General features: G+C 49.7%; 6 protein-coding genes across 6 annotated transcripts; 4 read left to right on the top strand and 2 right to left on the bottom strand.

Annotated features, from left to right (window-relative positions):
- Positions 1 to 3,085: 3,085 nt before the first annotated feature.
- Positions 3,086 to 3,886, top strand: AKAW2_80562A (SDR family NAD(P)-dependent oxidoreductase; the record flags this gene model as incomplete). Its single annotated transcript, XM_041681596.1, has 3 exons — positions 3,086 to 3,170; positions 3,240 to 3,648; positions 3,697 to 3,886. 3 exons carry the CDS (start codon positions 3,086 to 3,088, stop codon positions 3,884 to 3,886), a joined length of 684 nt encoding a protein of 227 aa, XP_041548523.1.
- Positions 3,887 to 4,163: 277 nt separating this feature from the next.
- On the bottom strand, positions 4,164 to 6,048 carry AKAW2_80561S (terpene synthase family protein; the record flags this gene model as incomplete). Its single annotated transcript, XM_041681595.1, has 5 exons — positions 4,164 to 4,619; positions 4,682 to 4,974; positions 5,029 to 5,143; positions 5,212 to 5,609; positions 5,802 to 6,048. The coding sequence occupies 5 exons, from the start codon at positions 6,046 to 6,048 to the stop codon at positions 4,164 to 4,166; spliced, it is 1,509 nt and encodes a 502-aa protein (XP_041548522.1).
- Positions 6,049 to 7,860: 1,812 nt separating this feature from the next.
- AKAW2_80560A (uncharacterized protein) lies at positions 7,861 to 8,161 on the top strand (the record flags this gene model as incomplete). Its single annotated transcript, XM_041681594.1, has 2 exons — positions 7,861 to 7,875; positions 7,934 to 8,161. The coding sequence occupies 2 exons, from the start codon at positions 7,861 to 7,863 to the stop codon at positions 8,159 to 8,161; spliced, it is 243 nt and encodes an 80-aa protein (XP_041548521.1).
- A 3,313-nt stretch (positions 8,162 to 11,474) lies between these two features.
- AKAW2_80559A (uncharacterized protein) lies at positions 11,475 to 13,541 on the top strand (the record flags this gene model as incomplete). Its single annotated transcript, XM_041681593.1, has 1 exon — positions 11,475 to 13,541. One exon carries the CDS (start codon positions 11,475 to 11,477, stop codon positions 13,539 to 13,541), a length of 2,067 nt encoding a protein of 688 aa, XP_041548520.1.
- A 1,509-nt stretch (positions 13,542 to 15,050) lies between these two features.
- On the top strand, positions 15,051 to 16,124 carry AKAW2_80558A (zinc-binding alcohol dehydrogenase family protein; the record flags this gene model as incomplete). Its single annotated transcript, XM_041681592.1, has 1 exon — positions 15,051 to 16,124. The coding sequence occupies one exon, from the start codon at positions 15,051 to 15,053 to the stop codon at positions 16,122 to 16,124; it is 1,074 nt and encodes a 357-aa protein (XP_041548519.1).
- Positions 16,125 to 16,347: 223 nt separating this feature from the next.
- Positions 16,348 to 22,387, bottom strand: NOT4 (CCR4-NOT core ubiquitin-protein ligase subunit MOT2; the record flags this gene model as incomplete). The annotated part of the gene is made up of 5 exons (XM_041681591.1): positions 16,348 to 18,599; positions 19,526 to 19,633; positions 19,820 to 21,459; positions 21,522 to 21,890; positions 21,969 to 22,387. The coding sequence occupies 5 exons, from the start codon at positions 22,385 to 22,387 to the stop codon at positions 16,348 to 16,350; spliced, it is 4,788 nt and encodes a 1,595-aa protein (XP_041548518.1).
- Positions 22,388 to 22,687: the final 300 nt, after the last annotated feature.

Here is a 22,687-nt window from a genome sequence, read left to right as displayed (position 1 = left end):
TGTCGCTGCTCGTCTCCTGAAGAGTAGTCCGTGTTGAGCGCCGTTCAGGCTGATTCCCATCCTGGGGTTTTGTCATCTTGGATAGATAAGTTATTATAAGTTTTTGCATGATGCCTGATTTTTGCAGCTGGACGAACCGGCCTACTTATGTGACTTGGCCAATTGAGTTGTACACAGATTCGGGAGCTCCGGATGGTCCCCGGTTATAATTAGGACCTAAAGCTAAAGCCAATTTCTTCGGTCGTCATCCAACTGAGGAGCTGATCTACGCCGCGAAAAGAAGGTTATAGTTGATTTCCCCCTGATCTATCACTGTCACCGCCTTGAATTCTTCCATGGTTCGGCCCGGACAAAGTTTAGATATGGTGGCGTGAACCTCTTGGCTAATTTCTGGAATATGGCTCCATCTACGTAATTTTGCTTCTTCACACTCTCTATGGTTCGGCCCGGGGCAAGGTGTAGGTATGGTGGCGTGTAACACGCCTAAACGTCCTTGAACACTGCCCAAAACGTTGTCGTACACATCTCTACTGCCCCATCAACTTTTGTAATTGCTACTGGTTGAATGCATGATCCAGCTTCCCACATGTTCACGCAGCACACATCATCCCGCTAACTGCCTGACGTAGTCTCTTGAAATCTGGTCCAATACGTGACCATGTTATGACTTAATGTAGTAGATTACCAGATTGTATAGAATGTTGGGTGTGTATATCTATCGCTACTTCGCTGAAGCTATTACTCACTCCAACATTGGCCCGATTATAAAAGTACATGAAAATTAGTACATACTTGAAAAAAATAGATTGAGTTATATTTAGTTTATTTTTTACTTTGCAGTTTCTCCAAGTCGCATCTGACATAACTAATGAGGTATATTCAGCAAGTCAATAACCTTTATTAGTAACTAAATATGGATAAATACAGTATTATTCTGGAATTCATATCTGACCTAATATGGCAAGTGCGTTCCAGAAGGTGGTCAACAGGACTAGATATCCGAACTATCCGGGACTCTTGTGAGTAAGTCGTATTCAAATACCCACTTAAGAGAGTTTACTAAGGTCCGGACAGACAATCCTCAGCTTGGCATCTTAGACGGTTACTGTAGAACATCAGAGTATGTTAAAGTAAAATTTAAGTTTACTAGACTATCAGCAGTCTAACTAGTACTGTTTCGTATACCGAGTGGGGATAGACTACTACTACTTTATAGCGAGCTTAAATCTTGTGTATGTGGCAGATAATCGCAGTTAGTAACATCACTTTGGACGCATAAATTATACATCGCACACTGAAAGTATCTGGCGCTTTTTGTTTATTTGTACTTTGACCTCCCCGCTTGCAATGCCAGACCTTATATATTCCAGATATCAGTACTTTATAGTAACCTAGGTCAAGTCAATAAAGTATGATCCAGCAGGTAAGAGCATCTATTATCTTGAAGTAAAATAATATACTACACAATTAATACAGAGAGGATTCGGAAAGTAAAAGAGGGGAAAGGGGAGGGAAAAAGCCCCGGCTCGTTAGTGCTAGTCATTTCCTAGAAAGCCTTGGTTTTGTCATATAACAAGCAGTACATAGCTGGTATTTTAACATACCAGTTATTCAGGATGGACTACTCTGGCGTATGGGTATGTCATAAGACTAACTTACTACTGACGCACCGGAAGTCCTGGCCTGGTAAAAGATCATATCCCAAATTAGAAGGTACAGCCGAGTGCAGAGCCATGACCTTTGAAAAATAATCGGCAGCCAATCTTTCTGTTACATATTTGTATTTAGTTTTATGTATTCTTTCCCAGTAATTTCAATATGTATTATAACAGAAGTTTTTATTTACTCCATGGTCTAGAGGCCTATAATCCTAGTTCGGTTTATTATTAGTCTTATAGCTAGGAGTACATCCTCATGAAGCCAAGAAGCCTAAGTGTTGAGTTCCCATCATCTTCCCTCATGCACCCCTCCTCGCTTTCACCAGCAACACTTAGGTAGTGCTACGGTAATGAAAAGAATAACATGCACCAGGAGACCATCATTTCGTGTAGTTTGACCATGTCAAGGCTATTGTTCTCTAGAATAATCATCGAGGTCAAAAAACATCAAGTAGGTTGGTGGTCGTGGTGGTGGGCGATTCAAGGGGTGGCGCGCTCGAGCGTGGGCTACGTTATAATCAGACATGTAATTTTGCTTTTCAGTGTAAGAGATGACACTATGGTATGAATTATGGATAAGAATCAATACTTTGAGAAAGTTTATCTGGAGTAAGTCCCTGAAAGAAAGACCGGCTCATCAGATCATTTGTTATTTGGACCACTCAGATTATGCTACTGATAGACATACTTCAGGATCTAGCCAACAAGAATGCTGTTCTGATCTACTTCTAACTGAATTACTTATATCTTTGAATTCTGAATATCAAGACTTGCAGACCTAGCTTTTGTCAATAATGATTTTTTTCTTGCTTCTTGTCAGCAACACGCCCAAGAGCTACTCCGCAATGGAGTAGCTGCTTTATTAACCTTTCAGAAAGGTTCAAAGAAAGTAGGCTCGACTATTTCTTTCATAGAATATTAGCCACTTAGTGCTTTCCGGAAGCATGCTTATATCATAATATATATATATATATATATATACTTACATATCTGCTCCACTTAAGATGCCTGAAGGAATGAAGGCTTTGTTATTCCGCACTGAAACACCAAAAATAAAGATGGTGCAATGCCAGACTCTGGCAGCAGCCCAAAATGATAGATCTCTTGGTATGGTGTGTACACCGAGAAATATTCGCATCTTACCACGAGTTTGAGTGGCATCTGTTCTTAAAGGAATTAGTCCTGGCCTGTCATGCTGTAGTGCAAACATGCCTTCACAGCACATTTCGAATTTCCCGATCAGGTCACGTACAGACGCAGATCATGCTTGTTCGCAACAGAAGGCATGTGAGATTGCGTTCAAAGGGTTAGGTGAGTCGGATCCTCGCATAAATTGCTCGCTCCGCACAGATATAATGCCGTTAGGTTTTTGACATCCATAAGAAATTATACCCTCACCCCTTCAGCATATATTTTGATCGATTATCATGTCTTTTGCTGGCAAACTTGTCGCCGTAACGGGCGCAGCCTCTGGGATCGGCCTAGCCGCCGCTCGATTACTCGCCCAACGTGGTGCAGCCCTATAACTAGCAGACATCAACGCCGAAGGACTTGGAAAAGCAAGGGCACTTATAGAATCAGAGAACAGCCCTAAGTCACAAATTCTAACAACAGCGTTGGATGTCCGCGATTCCGCACAGGTCGACTCGTGGATCAAAAAAAGCACAGACAAACTGGGTCCTTTATACGGAGCAGCTAACGTTGCAGGAGTCGCTGAAAAGCAATTATCGAGCGATCCCCTCGACGCTGCAGATTGGGATCATATAATCGGGACTAATCTGACGGGGGTGATGCATTGTGTCCGGGCGCAGGCCAGGAACGCATCTTCTGAGGGCGCATCTATTGTGAATGTCTCGAGTATCGTAGGGTTAACAGCTGTTGCAGGGGTCGGGCTGGCATACACAGTCAGTAAACATGGAGTTGTGGGATTGACGAGGAGGATTGCTCAGCATTTGGCGCCGAAGAATATCAGGGTGAATTGCGTGGCACCGTAAGTTGTCCTCTTTTGCCAATTGTGGTGTCTCACTGACCTCCTCAGTGCGGTGGTCTCTACACCACTTACTGAGAAGACACTCAAAGACCATCAAATCCCCGAGAATTTAATGTCGGATATGCAGAGGCTCGCTAAACCGGAAGAAGTAGCGAGCGTGATCGCCTTTCTTCTCAGCCAGGAAACCTCATTTGTGACGGGGTCTACATACCCTGTGGATGGGGGCTATTTGTACTGAACTGCAGTAACGGGTTCAGTAATCATTGACTGGATCATATTTGTGGTTTGTATAGGCATGTGAGATTGTTGGGAGTCTGCTGCACAATTTTATTTGTTTATCTAAAGCCTGTCTAGACTGAACTCGCTAGTCTCGAAAAGCAATTGCAGAAGCCTTATGTGTCTTGAACCGATATGGAATTTTTGTACGATATGAACCGGGACATTTTCAAACAGCAACTTCCTCAAGTACTATGAACGAATGATTTTGTTTTCACGATGGGTTTGTACACACTTCTTCAGAAGAACCCTCGCTTTCCAGCCAAATTTACCCGATTAATTTTCAAAGCAGCAAGCACATGCGCATCATGCACATACGATATGCCATGCATGACCTTCCCCGTCCAGATCCTGTCCGGCTTCTGTCCCATGGTCCAGGTCTCTAACAGAAATTGCTTTCCCCTAGCAATAGCCAGGTCGGCTTTACTGTAGTCACTGGCAATTGCAGCATGCGACGCTAGTTGGGCAAGAGTAATGATTGTGTATGCTGTCTCCTCGGCCCCGTGTATGTTACCCCAGGAGCCATTGTTATTCTGTCCGCATATCACACGGTTCAATACCTCTTGCAGACATTGAGGAATACGGTCTTGAATGATATTTTCTGTGAGACCCGGTAGACATCCCTGATCCCAAAGGACCCTGGCCGGGACCAATGATTGGGCCATATGCATGATTCCATAGTACTCGGAGAAGTTCTAAAGAACAATTGATCAGTGCCAAGCCAGACAAAAGCAATATTACATATCAGCCCACTTACCCAATGATCATTAAGCATCTTCTCCTTGCTCCATTTCGTGCACATGAACTTGGCAATCTTCTCTATCTGTGGGGTGTATGCACTGGGATCGGGTGACGATAGCAGACAGTTTAGAACGTTTCCGTTGACGCTCACGCTCGTCACACGTTGGGGCATTCGGTCATCAAAAGTCTCGAAGCAGTCCTCCCCCTCGAAGTTCTTGATTAGGTTTGCGTGGCTAACTTCATAGCCGTTGTTATTGAGTGCCATCAAAGCACGTGCTGTATCGTCCGCGTCGGGGAGGAAGGTATTCGCTGAAGGATTACGAGTTAATTATGGGGTAGATATAGTATCTGGTTTATACCTACTAGCACCGGCCACGCCATGCGGCATAGATCTATGAATCAACTCTATCAGATCGCCCACGTTTTCCGTACCCAAATTGTCGACTGTGAAGCCGCTTTCTAGCAACGTTGACAGAACCTACAGATTAATGTGTTAGAAGCACACTCCGCTGGTTTGTTTATCTCGCTTCAGTAAATGCAACTTACCCAGCAGGGCTCGAACACCTCTAAAGGATATACTCCCCCGACACCACCATTTCCCTTCCCTTGGCCTTGTGACACAATGTGACGAAGATACGCCTCACACTCATCAATCCACGTAGGAGAGTATATCAAATACGCGGCCGCAGAGGCAGGAGAGGCTGTGATACCTGCAGAAGTAACGAGACTTCCCAATTTATTCCATTCGAGCTGCCTCACGAACCCTTCCAGCGAAAACAATGGAATACTGCAAGGGCCCTGGTATAGCCAACTAATGTCAATGCTAGTTGCTGCGGCATACTTGCTCAGCAAGTCCACTTTTGCAGGAAAGTCAAAATCCACACCCTCTTCACTCAGAAGGCGGAGTAGAACCGGAACAATCAGTTCCACCGTGAAATGAATCGCTTCGTCCGGTTACCATTTCTGCAGTTTGGCATCAAGAAACGACTTAGCACGGAACAGTCTGAACAGGATATCATCGGGTAACGGTTCTTTGTAATGCGATGAAGAGCGCCGGACATGTCTGCATAATGCGAGTAGGGCAGCCAACGAATGGACGACACAATCTTAGATCCAGATATTCTCGGGGTATTCACTGTGTCTTTTGGTAACACCTTCGAGGGGATCCCAGCCACCACCATCTATTTGTTCGCGGAGGAGGTACTCGAAGCTGGTTGGGAAGACCCATTCGTACCCCTCGTCCTTCTTCTTCTCGACCATAGCGAGCCATGCAGTGTCATAGATAGATGGAGCCATAGAGGACAATCCATATTGTGACTTTGAATCAGAGGCGACCTTGGCAACGAGGTCTTGGGCACATTGAATTAGTATAGAGGAGCTCATACTGGGCTTCAGTCAGAAGCTCGTTAGAAAGGTTAACAGTAAGGGATACACCGAAATCGGCAACGATAAGGAGAACAAAAATAGTATTTTTGTCAATGAACTTTCACGGAATGTTGTACTTTCGAATGATATGATATGGCTTCACTCAGGTCTTGAATCTTGCGCCCATTTATTGTTCTCATACGGCAGTCACGATCGACGTGATCCCTTGGCTACGTGTTGCGAACTCCTGACCGCTCTGATGTGGTCTGCAAGGTATGAAGGCCTTACGGTCACACGACGCCGAAATGAACTGCGGCTATTATAAAAGATGACCATTTTCACCCAGTGACTTAGGATACGAGCGTTCTGCAAAGCCAGATTGGCTGGACGCCGGGCTCAAGGAAACAAGGGGTAGATGCATTTACGCTGTGTAACCGCGCTTTAAATCGGTGTGGACAGTCATGACCTTATCTCTCATCTAAGACAGAGCGCAGATCTGAAAGCTTAAGTTCAAGGGGCATGTGCTAAATAATACAGATAGCAGAATCAGTACATTCGAAAGCACAGAATGCTGTTGGCTGATGTATTATCACTCCCACCAGAGCTGCGACTTTTGAAGTAGGTAGTTGGGTATGGGTCCCTTAATACCTCCAAATACATAACATCGGTAGTCCTGCATAACATCCAGAATTACAAATACTAAACGTATCTCGCATAAACAACTATCGAATGCTAAGTCAAGTAGAATGAGCAGTTCACCATGGAGCGACGCCAAGAGCTTTGTCAATCACTCAAAGGCCAATGTGCTGTTCTACCAAATCTTTGCTCCTCGTTCCCGGACGAGACTCCTAAGTTGCACCCCGAATATGCGAGAGCTCGAGATGACTCTACTGATCCGTGGATTGAACGGTACGTCGGCGCTTCACAAATTCTGAGAACAAGCAAATTCCAAGCTCACACCAAAAAGGTTTGTTAAGAACCCAGATATATGTCGGAAGCTCCAGAAAGCAGATTGCACAACATTTGCGGCAATCATGTGCGCAAATTCTTCCTTTGAAAGACTCTGTACGGTGGCCAAGTGGTTTACTTGGGTAAGAGTGCCTTCCAGAGTTTTGAAACTCGGCTGACTATGATTCAAGTACTTCATATGGGATGATTGTATGGGTTCCCGTCTGCTATGCCCCAGCGCTATACTGAGCTGAAACACCTATGAAGTATTTGACTGTGGTTCTCTTACCCACGACCAAGGGACTATCAAGAAGTACAAGCAGACCACTATCGAGTATTTCAAGCATGTCCTCTGTCATGAAGCAGAGTATCCAGACCTATCTGAATATTCCGAAGAACTCCAGAATGCACTAAACTGCTGGGACGAGATAGCAGAACATGTCCGCCAAGTGTGCTCAAAAAGAACGTTTTGAGCCCCTCCCCAATTGTTTTTCGTCTTATACTGACTGTCACCAAACCAGTGACGCGCAAAGTTATGCTAGCAGCGATGATAGACTATGTGTCGAGTGTTGATTGTGTGGATTCGATCTATTCCGATGATGAAATTCCATCGTTACAGCAGTACTGGTGTCGAAGAGAACGCACGGCTGGAGTTTATCCTGTCATCGCTACTATTCCGTATGTCGACATAAATATTGTGTCGAGCAGGGGCTGACAATTGCGTAGTTTTATCTATGGCTTTGATATCTCAGGCCGAGATCTAGACGACACGAACATGAGATTACTTCAAAAGCATACCTCGTATCTTGTCCACACGTGAGCTCAAGCAAATATCGTACTAGCCTTTTGCTAAGCTGGCACAGGCAAAATGATATGTTTTCAATGAGGAAGGAAGCGGTATATGGGTACCTGTCAATTTGCTGTCGTGTTGTGAACAGCTAACATTGTGTAACAGAAAGATGGACAAGTCGAGAACCTCGTTCCGATAATCATGCTGAACGAAAACCTGAGAGCCAACCAGGCAATGAAAGTGGCCTTCATGCTGGCTCAGGAATCAGCAAGGGGCTTCTATGAAGTGGCTGATGATATGCGGCAGACTGCCAAGGGAAGACACCGCGCTGTTGCGGATATTTTCATTGAAGGATGCAGAAACATTGTCATGGGGCTCACTCATTGGAGGTAATTCATATATCTTTGCTGATAAATTTTGCATTCTACTGATTACTGCTAGCTACACCGGGGAGCGATATTTCACAGCGGGAGAGGCGAATGAGGACCATACCATACATTTTGAATTATGAGGGGGGAACACCTTTCCCGTTGTAGTTCAATTTCATTAGTATTCAGAATTTTTGCATCTTCTTTATCTGCTACTTCGCGAACAAAGGTCAGGCGTCAGGCCCTTAACGATCATCACCTGAGTCAAGATGCACGTCAATCTTTACAGCACATCTCTAGAGAGAGTTCTACATAGAGTGTATCTGCAGTAAGATGACAACATTCTTTTCGGACTTACCGGGCATGCAAAAAAATCAGTTATGAGGTACATTTCTTGTTCTGGAACCTCCTTTTCATAGTGATTAATTAGATCACCTAAATATAATCTTCACGAACGCTCCCCAACTTCCAACGCGCAAGGGATAACAGGTTCCGCGGAGGTGGGGGGTGTTGTGGCGCAGTCTGATCAACATCAACCCGACGAATGACCGTGGTGGGACATACATGCATTATGCAGCACTGCCATGCGTCATTCATCACACATGCATGCAGTGCCATCACGCAAGGAAAGTTCAGCCGGAGAACAGTTCCACAATCCCAACAAAACTTGCGGCTGCGTGAAGGGTCAATCGGACATAACCTTGAATTGACAGCAGACTGCGAGCGATGGCATTATACTCAATGTGCTCTCTTCGTTGAGATGAGTAACAGGCGCGACTATTAGATTTTAAGAGGCTGACAGTCCAGTAATCTAGTGGTGCAGATCTATCTGTCGGATGTAGCATTCCTTGCAAGCTGATTCGTGGATCTGAGTCATGTCGTGGTTAAAACCTCCAACCGGAAGGAACGAATTGGAATGGACTCCGGTGGAATAATGCACTGAAATTTATGTATGATACCCAATTTTCCTTATGTTAACGAAACGAAGTTGACTCTTACTGTGGAAAAGTACGAGCTGATACTATGGGTATTCGATAAAGAGGGCGTACGATTCGGCAGTCTATACGAGGAAGGGCTGGGAATGAATATGTTAAGATTGTGCTTCGACTCGACTTGAACAACGGTATAATAAAGGAAACAAGAGCTAACACAACAGCTGCCTTTAGTCGTGATGTATAAAACTTCGTGACTATTAAGGAAAGCCCCTATGGTCTGAACAAACAGAGGTGAGCGATGTCGTAGACTTGTGCGGTTCGTCAATATTCTAGGACTAGATTAGTCAACTCAACTTGCCAGCTATAGCACACTGAATGATACTACTAAGGGAAGCATATTACGTACTATTTGGAATATGCGAGTAGCCACCTAAGCCCCTCATGAAGCCCAGCTGGTGTGATTGGCGTGTCCGTAGCGAATACGTCGCCTGCTCATTATCGCATCGCTGGGAATGTTTTCGACCTTTTCAGTCCTGAGAACAAACCGAAAAAAGAGCGACATCAGGATGATGATCAAAAGACCGGTTAAGCAAAGGACTGGTGTAGGCGCCAGAAAGCAGAACGCCGAGGAGCATACGTATGCTGAAAACATGATTGCAAATAGGACGAGTGTATCGTAAAGACGACCAAAGTTGTGAGCTAGACTGACTTGTATTTCGCCCTAGAACAGAGACAGGGCGTACTTGGTCTTCGGTTAGGGCGGTTATGAAACCCGTCCACTTGGCTAGATAAGGAGTAGGCTACTATATATGGTGGGGATTGCATATCAGCTGAGGTTTTGGCACGATTATATCAACGTTTTCAATAGTGGGGTATACGGGGACATGGCTTGATCGTCGCAGAATCAGTTGCAAGTTGAATCTAGCCAGGTAATATTGTGTAATGGTCAGATTAGGTGGCGAATTTCTTCTTGTCTGAAGCGTACGACTGGTTTGATAGCTAGGGGGGATATTGTCTACGATAAGCCCTTGGCCGATTTTCGGTGTAGAGCACAACACGAAAAGCTGATGCATGTTCAGAAAAAGTCCGAAAAGGGAGAGAGGGTAAAAATAGTAATATGTCAAAGAGTTGCAAGGCTTGCATACCCCAACTTCTAGTTTCTTTTCAGCTGGTGGGTCTTTTTCAGCTTCAGCTTGGAGTGGCGTGAACGAGGCACCTGTGACAGGCTATACAGACGACCAGATAATCTCCTACGATGCTCAGCAGAGTTTTCATTTGCAGAAGCGCCTGGACCATGCTGTGTAGAAGGGATGCACTTCAGAGACAACTGTAATTACTGCAAAGGAGGATGGAATGGGGAAATCTTGCCCTGCGGGGCTATGAGAAGGGAAGGGGGCTGTGCCAAATGGCCAATACAAACAAGACAGCAGGGGGTGACTAGGCAAGATTATGAACGAATTTCAATCGAGATCCAAGCTTCTAACTGGTCTGATGAGGGGAGCACGAGGACTTGCTCATATCCACGATAGGTGTCTTTGTTCTGGAACTTAGCGATTTTCGGAAGCTAATCGAACAGGTGCCGACAAGGGAGAAGATATGACAGCCTGCCGAAGAGGGGCACAGACTGTAGAGTGTCGTTGCGGTTTCGAGTGTTGCAGCGCTATTCTCAGTCTGTCAAAGCAGGTGGAGATAGCAACATGTCAGCACACACGGGTGGAGCTGCTCACTGCTGGTCGAGGGAGAGGTTTCTGATGCATTTGATTCGATCGGAAACACCGTGGTGGAGAAGGGTTACACGCGGTGCCCCATACATCTCTTGTAGGGAGACAATGTTGACATGATTTGTGTATATTTTCCTTTCTTTCATTTTTCTCTATTCATTTACTTGTTTAATTTTCATTTCTATTTTCTTCTGTAGAGTGGCCATCTTATAGCATAATGTTAAATATGTGGGGTTTGTTGACCGGGGATTAATCGAGAAAACCCCACCAGAAAAACCCAAGGAGTCTGTCATTAGAGTTCACACTTATGCTTGACCTGCTTGTCTCAAGGCACTGGTGGCTGGCTGAAGTGGTTCTTGAATCATGGCTCACAGGCTGGCCCGTGTCTGGGCTGAACGGCTGGCTCGACGGAAGGATGGGCTGAACGGTTGAATCGGCTGTGACCTTTGTTTGGCGAGCCTCCTTCGATCTATAAAAGAGTCCAACCATGGCTGTGGCCATGAATAGGAATCAACCCAGACATCTCAGAGATATCTGGCTTCAAGAAAAGTCATTGTCTTGAAACTCTTTGAGAGAACGATTTCTCCGCCCTCTTTTTTTCTGTGATTTTTCTTTTCATCTTTCCTTGCCCTACCCTTGCCACCGAGAGACCACTCCATCTCTCAAGCATTCCTTTCCCAATATGGGATACATTGCGCGAACAAATGACCTCCCCGATATTGCTCGTAAGGGTGGTCTCGTCGACCCACGAGCTGAGGACCAGCCTCTCTTCTTCGAGCGCATGTCCTGTCGGGATGTCAACGAGTTCGTTTCCAACCCGGCCAATGCCTCTCCCTTGAGATCTGGAATTCAAGGTGTTGCCACTAAGCCCACCAGCTTGGGCATGCGGTTGCGCGAGCCTGCCATTCAGAGCCAGGCCAAGATCGACGAGTTCCGCGCGCGCTCCGAGGAGATCAAACAGCGTATGCCAGTCAGGAACCTCAAGCAGCCCATTTCTGACCTGGTACCGGGCCTGGTTGTCAGCGGTGGTCTCAGTCGCTCGCCTGCTTTCGATTGTCTTCCTGTCTTCTCCCACTGGGCTGACCGCACGGGCGAGCTCTCAGCTACTGACCCTGCTGCTACCGTCCGGCTTACCTCTACCTGGGGTACAGCCCATGTCGCGGCAGAGGGAGTGAACATGGATTCCCCTCGAGGAGCTCACGCCTGGTCACTCAAATCACACGGTATTGGTCCTGCCAAACCCGGAGCAAGCAAGTTCTCTCAGCAGTATGACGCTGAAACCGACACCCTCACGACAACCGTTAACGTGGCACGCCGCCAGGATACGCCTCGAACGGACGGTGTTCTGGCTGCTGTCTCCAGTGTCTCATGGATGCGCAACGCACGTGTTGCAGATGCCGTTGATTGTGCCGCCGGTTTGCTCGCAGACGCCTCGACTCTTTTGGAGGCCCGCGACAGAATGATCGCGACCGGCGCTCCTGAGCGTGTCGTGTTTGCCGAGGTGCGTCCAGTCGACATGCCCAGTTGGTGCTCTGCCCGCAAGCCTCTCGCACCCAAGCTGAGTGGTGTGGCTGTCGCATCCGATCCAACCGCAGTCAACCTGTTTGCCGGGGAGGACTGCCAGGGCCCCATCCTCAACACCAGTGTGTTTGCCATGACAAGTGGATACAACCGTGGTGTCTACGGCGGTTCCATCTCTGGTTTATGGTCAACCATGGACGCATCTTTTGTCATGGATTACTCCATTGGTGTCCACAGCGCTGCCATGGCAGACAAACTCACTATTGCTTTTGCTGATGCAGCTGCTGCTGCTGAAAAGTCCGCCTATGCTGGCCCGCACATTACCGACATCAGCCTCGTTAAGGGCTGCAATTACTCCTGTCTGCGCCAGAAGACCGTCATTGAGGACTCCCATCCAATTCCTTCTCGTCCTACCATCGTTGTGTGGGACGATCTTGCCCGCCTGGCCCGGTACAAGTTGGCTGACGCAGTTTTCTGTCACGTCTACTATGATGAAGGTGGTAGCGAGCACATGGCCGCCATCGCCGGTCTGGGTTGTGTCGCACACGACTGGATCGATCTCGGAGCCGATGTAGCATGCGGTGAAGTCAGCAACATCATCCCTTCGCTGACACGAGGATCCCTGGAGGAAGCCCCCTTGGCCGAGGTTTACGCCCGCATAACAGGCGCTATGATCTGGTACCGGGAGAACGACCCCTACAACCCAGCAGCCAATTGCCTTCTCTTCACCCACTGGTGGCAACTCTCCAACTGCCGCCACCGCCCTGTCACTCTCCTCGGTCGCACTGATCTCCCTGTCGATGCAGGCGTCGTTCCGATTGTCCCTGACGAGCGACCTCCCCTGGAGCACTTCCGGGCAAATGGCACCAAGATCGAGCGTGGTGAGCGTGCCATTGCCAGCGCCGAGGCCCGTCTTGAGGCCCTCATTGCCTCTAAGCCCTTGCCGGAGACTCGTGCTGTCATTGACCTTCTCGTCAAGCCTGTTCTCGCCTACGTCAGGGGCGGTGATACCTTACCCTCCGAGAATGAATATGTCGGAGCTACCCTCGCTGCCCAGGTGGCTTACCCCCAGGATCAGAAGATCCTCGAGATGTGGGATCTGGCTATCGTTATGTGGGAGTCCGGTGCGCTGTGGGCGTCGGGAGTGGCTGGTCTCTGCTATACTCATGCTGGACTGTCCAACTGCGATAGGGCTCGCAAGGACTTGTCAGACACTACTTGGAGTTAATTCTGTTGCAACAGGGTGATAGACTAGGATAGAACATTCCATACAGCATTAGTTATAGGAATGATTACTTCAGATTCACTTTATAATACTTACAATCTTCAAATGCTTACCTTGCGTCTACTTTGTCTCGAAACGTGGTCAGGTTTTTCGCCAGGCTACTACTAAGAATAGGAGTTCCTCTTTTCTCTCTAGATCAACAAGAATGTGCGACCTGTAGACTTGAAATACAAACTCCCCCTGCCGCAGTTTTCCACATATAGTACCTATTCTCTAAGTTCTCACTCTGCTATCCCCGACCTTCGTGATATTACTCTGTATGTCTATCATACTGAGAAACACTTCGTTTTTGCTACTATAGCCTGAGTCGGTCTGTCCACACTGTGGCTCGCCTCGGGCATACTTAGGGCCTGTACTTCATATCGGGTTAGGCGGTATTTATGTGACACGTCGTACTGTAATTTACCGCAAATGCTGCGGCTAAGTTTCCCCGTCAAGCCACACTTGCCAAGAGAGGAATCGGCCGAGAAAGCCTGTCAGAGATCGATTGTATTCCTCAGTATCATCGATCCTGTTGCTGATATTGACCCTTTTTCTACTTAATTTCCCGGTACAACTTTCCTGAATTTGATCTACTGACTGCTTCTGCAATAGTACTAGCTGAGTACTAGATATCATGACATGCGGATGAACTGGTAGTACTGACGCAATAATATATATTTCCAACTAGCAGTACTCATAACCCTGACTCTAGAACCTAGGCAACAATTTCAAACAGCATCTGCATTCCCCTTGACTAAAATGCAGGTCAGTGTAGCAATTGCTATTAATCTGATACTATTAATATTAATATGCTACTGTTGCACTGACCATGTTGGGTTGCATGGTTTATATGCCAAACCCAAACAAAAGAGTAAAGACGTTATCTGACTGCAGCTGCTTGCCATAGATCCCGACACAAGACTAAAACCCCGGCACCAGTCTCACTCACCACTCCGCAAGAGATCCGTACCTAGTAATGGAAACTACTAGAAATACGTCGCTAGAACTGTCGTTAGAATGATTGCATGTATTGAACGCTCATTCAAATGTGCTGGTTACTCTTCGGCTCACAGTTCTGCAATTCAGCAGTCATGACTTTGAGTTCTACAAAATGTACACGACATATTTGTATTTGGTGGCATGCAGATGTATACTCATACTCTTTACAGCCTCCTTTTGGCCGTCAGCTCAATGACACTATACTTCTATCCATAACATCCATCGCATAACAAAGCCCACGCAGATCAACAACAGCCCCAGTGGAGTCGATGACTAATGTCCATGACCTCATTACAAATCAGACACTGGCTTCCTATATAACATCATCATCTAAACTAAAGTACCCCTAACCCTACCCCTCACGAGCTATAATCTGATCTCCATATCACTGACGCCCGTCAGCACTCTATTTCAAATCCCACCAACCACACCACTTCCACCACCACCAACAACTAACGAACTACAACAACAATGTCCCTCCCCTCCACCTACCTCGCGGCCACCGTGCCCACCCCCCAATCGCCCACGACCCTGACCACCAAACCCCTCCCGACCCCCTCGACCAACCAAGTCCTAATCAAAATCACCGCCACGGCCGTGAACCCCGTCGACTGGAAAATGCGAGACTACAACTTCTTCCTAACCGAATACCCGGCGATCCTCGGGTCCGACGCCTCGGGCACCATCGCCGCCGTAGGCCCCAACGTCTCGACCTTCACGCCCGGCGACCGGGTCTTCTTCCAGGGCATAATCGGCAACTACGCCGCGTCGACCTTCCAACAATACTGCGTGATGCCAGCAGAACTCGTCTCCAAGACCCCCTCGAACATCTCCGACGAGCAAGCCGCGGGAATCAGTCTAGCCAGTGTGGCCGTTGTGACGGGTATGTACGACAGCACAGGGCACGGGATCACGCCTGCGCCATGGGCTGAGGGCGGATCCGAGGCAGGCAAGGGCAAGGCGATTGCTATTCTGGGCGGAGCGTCGAGTGTGGGACAGTATGCGATTCAGTTTGCGAGGTTGAGCGGGTTCACGAAGATTATCACGAATGCGAGTGTTGTGCATAAGGAGCATTTGGAGGGGTTGGGGGCGCATGTGGTGCTGGATCGGAAGGTGGCTAAGGCGCAGGACTTTGTGGATGCCGCTGGGGAGGTGCCGATTTGTTATGTGTATGATGCGATTTCGATGAAGGAGACGCAGGTGTTGGGCGTGGAGATTGCGAAGAAGAGTAAGGGGAATGCGAAGGCGGTGGTTACGGTGTTGGGTGCGGAGAAGGAGGCGGAGGAGCTGGGCAAGGAGGGGGAGCATCAGGTGGAGATTCGGCCGATTTTGGGTATTGGAGCTTCGCCTAAGTTGAGGCATATTAGTGAGCCTATGGTGAAGGCGCTCGGGGGTGAGGATGGGTGGATTGCGAAGGGCTTGTTTGTGCCGAATCGTGTGCGGGTGGTGCCTGGTGGGTTGGGGGCTGTTGAGGAGGCATTGAAGACGAATAAGGAGGGTGTTTCCGGAGAGAAGGTGGTCTTCCGGCCTAATGAGAGTGCGTAGATAGAGTTACTAGTATATAAATGAAGATCCGTATAGTCTAATGTATTATTATTGATTCGTGTATTCCCCTGTAAAGTCTAATTACGGAGACAAGCATCATACAGCATGAACAGAAACCAGGTTCAGAATACAGGGGTAGTAGTAAGCCAGCATAAGAAGAAAGCAGGAAACATGCTGAAAGAGATCTACTAAAATACAGTCGTCATAGGGACAGAACGGGGGTTCACGCGTCAACGGTAGTCGCAAGAGCCTGCTGTGCAAGCTTGCGGTTCCGCTTCACTAGGGCGTTGAGCTTCTTGTCGATCGTGTCTAGCTCCTTGCGAGACGATTCGAGATCCTTCTGCGACTTGACAGCGAACGACCGCAGCTCCTCATTGGTCATTCCAACCACATCGTCCAGGTCTGGGATGTTGCCCATGACCACCCCCGCCGCACCGAGCATGTGCTTGGCAGTAGCGGCAGCGAAGGACCGCACAGAGGTGGCAGTGGCATTGACCAGCTCGGCGGTGTTGGCAATGGCCCAGTTATGGCTGCGAGTGCTGTCCGCCTCCATGGCCGACAAAACGTTGGGAGGCGCGGGAATAGTGGAGCCACTCGCGTCAGAGAGGGACATCCCGGCAGTAGGAGAGCCAGAGGTGAGGCCAGCCGAGGTCTCGTCGACCCAGCAGATGTTGAAGTTCTCAGGGGTAGCAAACAGTGCGTCCAAGCCACCACCGCGGTTGGTCACATCTGGTTCCGTGATTGGCACGTTCGAGTACTCCTGGAAGGTATCAATTGCCCAGGCAATGTTCTTCTCAAGCGCGAGGTACCGCTCTTCTTCCTCTGGCGACAGATGGTGTAGGACGCACCCGCGGGGACTGATTAAGCATCGGTCTTTCAGCATGTTCGAATCCGAGTTAACACGGATGGCTTCTCCGCGCATCAATGCTTTGCGATGCTCGTCGGTCAACTCGATGGGCTGTTTGAGAATGTCGTAATCATCCGCAGTGCACTTCATGTCGAAGCGCTGGTTTAGGTTGGCTGGGTTGAAAAGGGGATGATTGTTCAGATCTAATTCAGCAGACTTGTGAAGCTGAGCAAGAAGCACCTGCAACGGAGACGTGCGTTCCGCGAAGAGCTCCTTGACCGGGACCCCGCTGGATTCGGCGTCCTTCATCAGCTGCTCAACCGTGTTCTTAGAACGCCATGCTTCAGCAGGTGCCTTCTGTTCAGCCGTAGCTTTCTCCTCGGTAACAGTTGCCTTGGAGTCCTTCGTAGCCTTCTCATTCGATTTGTTCTTCTTGGCCGCTTCTGTCCGCTGGCTAGTCTTCTCATTGCTATCGGAGCCTGCGGCGTTGGCAGACTTTCCAGTCTCAGTATTATCCGGAGCTGTAGCCGGCGAGTCGTTCGAGCTAACAGGAGTCTTCTTGGTCTTGCGCTTTCGACCGATGATCGGGGCCTGCACGGGTTCCTCAACGACGGCAGTGGCCTCTTGTTTCTTGGCTTCCAGTTCCTTGGCCTTCTGTCGCCGTTCCTTCTTAGCCTGGCTCTTGGTCATCGCCCGGACAGGTGCAGAGCCAATTCTGGACGAAGCGGGAGGAGAGTTAGCACGGGACACGGATGCCGAAGTGTAAAGATCGGCTTCCGAACCCAGGTCGCCGGGCGTATCGGGCCTGCTGAGCGAGGAGATACTTGGCCGTCTGGAACGCGCTTTTGTTGCCGCAGGTATGGACGCGACAGACTGGGTGGCAGATGGGGGCGGCGGAGTTTCAGTCTTCGGCGTGTCAACCACACGGAGAACTCGAGGTTGGCGGGGAGCGGACGAGTCGGAAACACGGGAGACCCCAGTCAAAGGTGTATTCGGACGGGAACCAATCGTCGAAGTGGGCACCGGGCCATGAGCATGGGATTGACTTGGTGTATCGGGCTTTGGAGCATCATGAGATTGAGAAGTACCCAAGGGAAGCTCCAGCTTTATGGGCTTAACTTTGCCCGTAGGCGCCGAGGTTTTCTCATTGTTGTCTCCAGCCTTCGAAGAGCCAGCTTTCTTGTCAGCAGCGACCGTCAAATCTCCTTTCTGCTGGGCGCGAGCCTTGTTGGCTGACTTTGGCACAGGAGAGCCGAGTGATATTTCGGACGCATTCTTGACGCGACTTGAGGTAGGGGCATTGTCAGGAGTGTCCTTCAAGTCCGGAGAGGCCTGGCGAGAGCCTTCCTGTAGTCCTTGGCCCGGCGTGCCTAGCCGATGGAAAGGCGGATTAAGACCTGGCGGCACAGATGGCGACGAGACCGGACTGGATGGATTGAGCGGACTTTGAAACAAGGCAGATGCGGGATGAGCGTGTGGTAGAGGAAGTCCCGGAGGCAGGGTAGGGGTTCCAGCACGGGCCGAGCTTTGCGAGTCACTGGAGAAATGCGAGCGCACGAGATAGCCAAAGCTGTCAACCGGACGCTTGTCCTTTGGCTGAGCTCCAAGAGGAGGGAATTCTTCGTCCACTAGAAGCGCTGTTAGCTTCTTGACGTCTGCAAGACGATGTGTGAGTGAGGCGGATGACAAGAATAACGCAAAGGAACCCCTCCCAACGAGACAAGCAGAAACAGATAGAAAAAGGGCGTGCCCGTGGACTCCTAGAAACAAAACGAGACGACAAAGGTACGGAAGGGCAGGCATATTAATTACACAAATGTCCCGGCCGATGCAACCAGACGGACACACAAGGCATATTGTCTATAGAACAATAATTGTGAGAAATTGGTTTCGCATAGAGGGCCCTGCTCGTGTTTATCGAAAGCCAGGGCAGGGAGGTTAACGTACATAAAGCCATGACCAGACCGAATGGGCCACCAAGATGCTGATAGATCAACCCAGCTTGGATGCAAAAGAACAAAGTATACGACAGCCACCAAAGCGCAGTGGACCTAGAAGACACGATGTGCCCATAAAGTGCAAGGACGCCTCCCATCCACACGGAAGCCGGAGACAAAACGCAAAAAAGAAACATGACGTGGCAGAACAAAGAAACATGAAAACAAGAAAAAAACAATCATGAAGATAAACGCCAAAGGCACGCCTAGCCCGAATTCTTGTTGTTTTCAAGAGCCGTTTGCTTAATGCTTTCGTTGCAGAGTGGAAATATGTCGCAAAGTTTTCAACATCGAATCAATGAGTCCAGAAAACTGAAACATAAGAATCATATCCCACGCCCATCTAGAGAAATATGATATCATGTCATCAAATAACAAGGGAGACAGAAAAAGGAGCATGGGCAAAAAGAAACAAAATGCAAAAAGGGTAGTCATCATAAACAACAGGGATAGAAGTGAAAGGCGAGGGAGGGTTATTAATGAATTATGAAAAAGGGGGGCAAACAATCACCAGCGGTTGAAGCCGCTGCCATACATCATGGCCTGATTGTACCCACCTTGACCCTGACTCCCGTACAGCGCCTGCCCAGCAGCAGCAGCAGCGGCAGCATTCGCACCAACCTGGTGCATCCTCGCCTGTAGGATGCTCGGGTCCGCAAGATCTACTACACCGCCTCCACCGGAGGAAGTGTTAGCGTGTCTGTGCTTCTTCCCCTTCTTCTTCTGCTTCTGTGGACCAGACTCGGAATAATTTCCCGCCTGAGCACCATAGAAAGAGCTGAGAAGGCCATTGCCGGGAGTCAGGGGAGGGGGAGTTTGGTGCTGTTGGAGGAAAGGAAACATGAACTCACGCTTAGCGGCCTCTTGACCCTGCAAACCACCGGCATTTGCGCTACTGCGGCCTCTCAGCAGCTCACGCATCAACTCTGGATTGGCTTCTTGTTTTCCGAGGTTGGATCCCAAACCGACATTGGCATTCGTTGTGAAACCGTGACCCTGGGCAAACATGCCGCCGCCGCTGATAGGCGGAGTACCCGCCGTCTTCAACCCGGGGGGTGGACCCTGCACGCCACTAGTGAAGTAGTTGCCAGCAAGACCATGCTGAGGACTAGGGGCTGCGAGCGGGTTAGGAGTACCAGCCTGCATTTGGCTCAACATGCGCACATTAGGGATGTTCTTGGCATTGGCCTCATTGGCGAAGGTGAAACGAGAGTTCTGGCGACTTTGGGCCTGCAGAGCATTGAACTGTGCCATCTGGCTCTGGAGTAGACCCTGACGGACCTGGGCTGCTTGGTCAAGAGCAGCGGAGTTGAGTCCACCCTGCAGCTGATCAACCAGGCCAGCCTGTTGGTTGCCGGCAGACTTCAAGAGAAGCAACTGCTGTTGCTGCAGAGGGGTCAAGCTACGGCCTGCCAGGTTAAGTTGCTGGAACTGGTGACTGGTTGCCGAGACGGGGGAGCCAACCGCGGAGTTTGTCGTCGTGCCCTGCTGAGAGGGAGGTTGAATAGCACCATGAGATTCGCGACCACTACGGCCTCTCGGAGGCACTGCGTCATCCGGCTCGCCACCAAGCTGCAGGCTTCCGCTCTCACGGCTCTCTTCTTCCGCAGCAGCAGACTGCAGTAGCTCCTGCTCTCGCCGGACACGTTCCTGCTCCGCCTTCTCACGCATAGCTCGGCGTTTCACACCACCATAGGGATCGATGAACGAAGGGTGGTTCTCAATAAGGGCAACCTCCTCCGCAGGCAGACCAGCCGCCGAGAAAATGAATTTGAAGTCTGGAGAGTTGACAGCCTTGACCAAGTTATCCAACAGAGGCGTCTCCGGCTTAGGTGGCGTCTGGACAGTCGGGGGGGAACTGGACGGAGAGGATCGTGCTTCAGAAGAGGGGGACGGTTGCGCCTGCGCCTGCGCCTGAGCTTGAGCCTGGGCTTGAGCTTGAGCTTGGGCCTGTGTCTGAGCCTGAGCCTGAGCCTGAGCCTGGGCCTGGGCCTGGGCCTGGGCCTGGGCCTGAGCCTGAGCACGCTCCTGCGCATTTGTAGACTGCTTCTCCACGCGTTTCGCCTCCTCCACCGCGGGCGACACCGTGGCGATGGCGGGTCGGGGACTTTGCGAGGCTTGGCTGCCGGTCAAACTTGCTCGTCTCGTCCTGCTGAGCACGGCGTCCTTGTTCGCCCAACTTGCCGACGATGGCAGGGCAGACCCATCAGGTGGCCGGCTACCAGCGGCGTCATCCCTACTAGGCTGACGGCGCATAGGTTGCGAAATCGGTTGAGCGGAGGACCGGGCAACGTGCGGAGGGATCGAGTGGGTGGGACCGCTGGGGGCACCGTTGATACGCTGACTCGACAAGGTGTTCATCGAAGAGAGATCCTGCCGGCTGTAACTGTCGCTGTCCTCACCAGTCTCATGCAGGAAGGTGCAGTTTCGATTATGACATTGCTCGTTACGCAGGAAGGAAGAACAATACTTGGTCGTACCATATTGGGCACTAGAGCGGTCAGTACGTTGTTTTGTGAACAGAACATCAAGAAGGTAGACAATTCGACCTACCGTAGCACCCGGTCACCGTTGGCTGACCCATCCACAGCTGCTATGCAAGTGGCTGCGTCGGCCTTCCTTGCGTACGTGACGTAGACACCAATGCCCTGATTCGGGTTGCCACCAGGCTTTGCCTTGCTCACGACGATCTTCTCGATGTCGCCGTATTGACCGAAGTAGTCTCGACCGCGCAAAGTCAGGAGGAGTTGATTCTCGTCACGTATCGTGGGGTTGAGACCGATCACGTAAACCAGGTTCTTCTGCACGACGCGGACACCGGCAAGATTCTTGCGACTGGAAGCCTCGATTTCACGTTTCTCGGCCTCCTTCTTCTTCGCGGCGGCAGCCTTGCGGTGTTTCAAGGCCAGGTCGGCTTTGAATCTAAAATTGCGGGTTGCTATGTTAGCGCCAAGACGCGGGAAGGGACAGTGGGAACAAGAGCGAGGAGTGACCACATACTCGTCGGCATCGGGAACCTTGTATTGTATGGTGCTCTCATCGTAGACCCGTCGGCAGTTGGGGCACCGGCCTTCTTCGCTGTGGGTTTTGATGTTGTTGTAGCAGAATTGACAAATCTGGAGGGGTCTGTTAGCGACGCTCCGGATCGCATACGACGCGAGCGATCTCCTGATCGGGCCGTTGATTCGCGAGGGAGTACAAGGCGAGAAGGATGCGTACCTGATACCCACAGGGGCAAGGCTTGAAGTTCTTATCCGAAAGATCAAATTCTTCGATGCAAAGGGGGCTAAAGAAGACGAAGATGTCAGCCCAACTGACCAGTCATAGGACAACCCGACGGGTAGGAAAAGTGGAAAGCGGACGCACCAGAACTCGTCGTCATCATCGATGACGGAGTCAATCTGTTGGCGATTTGACATTGTGAGTGACGAAGCTGTGCAACGGTACGACGACTGGACAAGACGGCGATCACAGTCCAAGACTAACACCCATCAACCAAACCCGGGCGGAAGGGGGGGCAGCAGGTAGAGGGCGAGGAAAAGCGGGTAGAAAAAAAAGAACGTCAAACGAGACAGGAGAGGTAGATAGGAAAAGGGACGAAAAGAAGAGTCCGAGGGAGGAAGAAGATGGTAGATCGACGAAACGTGGGGTAAAGGTGAGGAGGACAAGAAGAAGGAGCACGGAGGGACACAGACGCAAAGGAAGAGGGAGAGTTGGAG

This window comes from Aspergillus luchuensis, chromosome 8, assembly GCF_016861625.1.
Source record: "Aspergillus luchuensis IFO 4308 DNA, chromosome 8, nearly complete sequence".
In the NCBI taxonomy this organism is placed as follows: domain Eukaryota; kingdom Fungi; phylum Ascomycota; class Eurotiomycetes; order Eurotiales; family Aspergillaceae; genus Aspergillus; species Aspergillus luchuensis.
Note: the sequence above shows the minus strand (reverse complement) of the source record. Positions and strands in the feature narration are given on the sequence as shown.